Here is a 3,021-nt window from a genome sequence, read left to right as displayed (position 1 = left end):
AGACGGCCCATGGCGGCGCCCTCGGTGCCTCAGCCGCGTCCCCCCGCGCCGACGAGAAAAGCGCGGGAAGGGCTTTACCAAGTATCGCGAGACGAGAGCTGGCCGGGCGCGCGCGCCGCCGTTCCTCGGCAACCCGAGCGGTTGACGTTTCCGGGGCAACTCGGTTCTCCGCTGCTAAAGCCCGACAGCCCCGCGCCGCAGCGTCCCGGCCCGCGCCCTGAGAGCCCTCACGTTCCTGTCGCTTCCCAGAGCCATGGAGGCGGTGCTGCCCAAGGACCTGGCGCAGGACGCCGGCCTGGCCAAGAGGAGACACGCCGAGCTGTGCCGCCAGAACCGGGTCTTTAACGCCAGGAACCGGATCATCGGGGTGAGGCCCGCGGCAGGCGGGGAGCTGCCAGGAGCAGAGCGGGCAGAGAGAGGACGCGAGCGCTGCAAGGAGACCCGGGAGGCCGTAATAGGCCCAGCGCGCGGCTCTCTTGGCCGAGGATCGGGCAGGGGGCTGGCCGCAGCCGGTGGCGGAACCGAGACCAGAACTCGGCTGACCTCCCTCAGCCAGAGTTCTACTCCGCCCGCGGTTCCGTCGGCGCGCTCCTCCACCGCGGCGGGCCCAGGTCCTGCCGGTTCTAGCAGATGCCAGTGAGGCAGTCTGGGACCTTGCAGAGCTTAAGATCCGGTGGAGAGAGAGGCATTAAAACGCATTGTGGCTGGTGGTTAAGGCCCGAGACTCCCATATGGTCCACTGTGGTTACAGTCCTGGACCTGGTGGCTTTCTTTCTCACTTTCCCTCTCTCAATCTCTCTCTCTCACCCTCACTGTCTGTCTCTCTATTGTAAGCACACATGCCCTATAGCAAAAACTAAAAAATAATAAATAAAATTTTTAAAAGTTAAATGCGTTAAATGCAATGGAGGATCGAGAAGGAGGTGTGGAATTTGAGGCCACTGGATCCCACAACCCACAGTCTCTGATGGGGAGCTTGAAAAACAAGCTCACATGTGTGCTTGGGTGCCAGTGTAAAGGGATTGCGACATGGCTATCCCCCCACCAGAGTTGATTTGCTTTCCTTTTCTCTCTCTTCCTCTCTTTATCTTTCTGGCAGTGAGTTCATGCACTATAGCAAAACTAGATAATAATAATTTAAAGATAAAATGCAGTGGAATCTGTGAGGGAGAGGAACAGTATTGAAGGGTTGGGAGGGGAAACCATAGGAGGTAGTGATGCCGGAGCAGTTTTCTGGAGATGAGTATCTTACCTAAAAGAAAGGAGGGAGAGCTCTGAGCAAAGTTGAAAGGACAGGCCTTAGAATCACCTATAAGCAAAGATATCCAATTATACAAAGGCTTAATATGCACATGTCGTTTACAGTGGGGCAAGCCTGAAAAGGTAAGGTGAATTGTTACCCACTGAGTAACATTACCTGGCTCTAACTCATCTCCTCTGGTTTTGCATTCCCAGGGAAACCCAGCTGCCTGGAGTGCTCAGGTTCATGACCAGAGGATAAAAGAAGCAACTGAAAAAGCTAGACATGAAACCTTTGGTGAGTATTTCCAAAAGGTTTCTCTCTCCGGTTACGGAGAGTGCCTTTATACTCTCCTTATTTCTTCACATGTATAAAGTCATTATTTTCATGTTCCTCCTTTTAAAATTTCACCATCTCCTGTGCTTAATTAACTTTATTTTTTTTTATTTTTTATTTTTTTTTTGAGAGATTTTCACTGTAGGACGCGTGCGCTCGCCAGACAGACAGAGAGAGACATAGAGACAGAAAGCGAGAAATCACCCCCCAGGGGGGATGGTCACGCCGCAATCCCTTCTCCTCCATTCTCCTCTCGGGATCTTGGGCACGCACGCACACGCGCCCGGCGTGAGTTTTAAGCCACCGGGTCCGGGACACGAACCGCGGTCGACTACGTGGGAATCCAGCGACATAGCCATTACGCTAACTGCTGGTTCCCATCCTGTGCTTAATTAACTTTACATGCTGATTCTTCTCTTAAAAGAAAAATAGCTATTGAATTCTAATACAGATTAAAGAAGATATACTTTAAGGATAAATGTGTTTTTCTTTGTTTAAGAACTAGATAGGAAAAGATTTAACTCTGTCTCTTTCTCTCTTTCACTGTGCCCCCAAATCCTAGACCTTGTATGGAAGCCAGATGTTTATAGCAGGGGCCACACACATGACCGAGCTCACATCCCTGAGCTGACTCAGGATAGATATGATTCAAATAAGAGTGTTTTAGGGCTTAGATAAAAATTTCAAATGTAGAAGACCAGCAGATGGCATGATGGTTATGTTGCTGGACTCTGATGTAGTCAACTGTGGTTTGAGTCCTAGACCTGGCAACTTGAAACTCATGCCAGACACGTGTGTGTTCATGCCCTAAATCCCAAGGGAAGAATGGAGGAGAGGGGACTGAGGCATGGCCATCCCGGGGGGGGGATAATTTCTCACTTTCTCTCTCATTCTGTCTCCAGTGAGCGTACTCACCCTATAGCAAAAATTTGTCAAAAAATTGTTGGTCAGATAGATAAGGAGAAGTAGATATTATTTAAATTCTATTCTCGAGAGCCTTACTGGGGAGTATATCACATTTTTTCAACAAATTCCATCATTTTAATAGGGATTCATGATGGAAGTTTTAGGGCCCATAAAACACGAATTGGAATAGACTAAGTACTACTGTCTTAAGAATCATTTTTTAAAAGTTGTATGAAATAAATTAAAATCCATTTTATTTACACGAAAGTGTTTTAAAAATTTTTTCATGTGTAAAAAAAAAAAAAAAAATTTTCAAATGTAGAATTAATTATCCCCTAACATGTCTAACAATTTTGGCAATTACTGAAATTTCCGTTTTTATTTAATTTAATATTTTTTTTGAAGAGGTTTTTGCTATAGGGCACGTGCGCTCGCCAGACAGAGAGAGAGAGACATAGAGACAGAAAGCGAGAAATCACCCCCCAGGGAGGATGGTCACGCCGCAATCCCTTCTCCTCCATTCTCCTCTCGGGATCTTG

At 47.9% G+C, this 3,021-nt stretch overlaps 1 protein-coding gene across 2 annotated transcripts in view; it reads left to right on the top strand.

Annotated features, from left to right (window-relative positions):
- Positions 1-148: 148 nt before the first annotated feature.
- RIBC2 (RIB43A domain with coiled-coils 2) overlaps positions 149-3,021 on the top strand; it is a 29,997-nt gene continuing 27,124 nt past the window's right edge. For both annotated transcript variants that reach the window (XM_006164636.3, XM_006164635.2), the window contains exons 1-2: positions 149-367; positions 1,456-1,537. In XM_006164636.3, the coding sequence (XP_006164698.1) occupies positions 254-367; positions 1,456-1,537 (196 nt within the window). In that variant the 5' untranslated portion in view covers positions 149-253. The remainder of the gene's footprint in view (positions 368-1,455; positions 1,538-3,021) is intronic.

Source organism: Tupaia chinensis, unplaced genomic scaffold (assembly GCF_000334495.1).
Source record: "Tupaia chinensis unplaced genomic scaffold, TupChi_1.0 Scaffold143651_1, whole genome shotgun sequence".
Lineage (NCBI taxonomy): Eukaryota > Metazoa > Chordata > Mammalia > Scandentia > Tupaiidae > Tupaia > Tupaia belangeri.
This window is presented reverse-complemented; position numbering and strand designations above follow the sequence as displayed.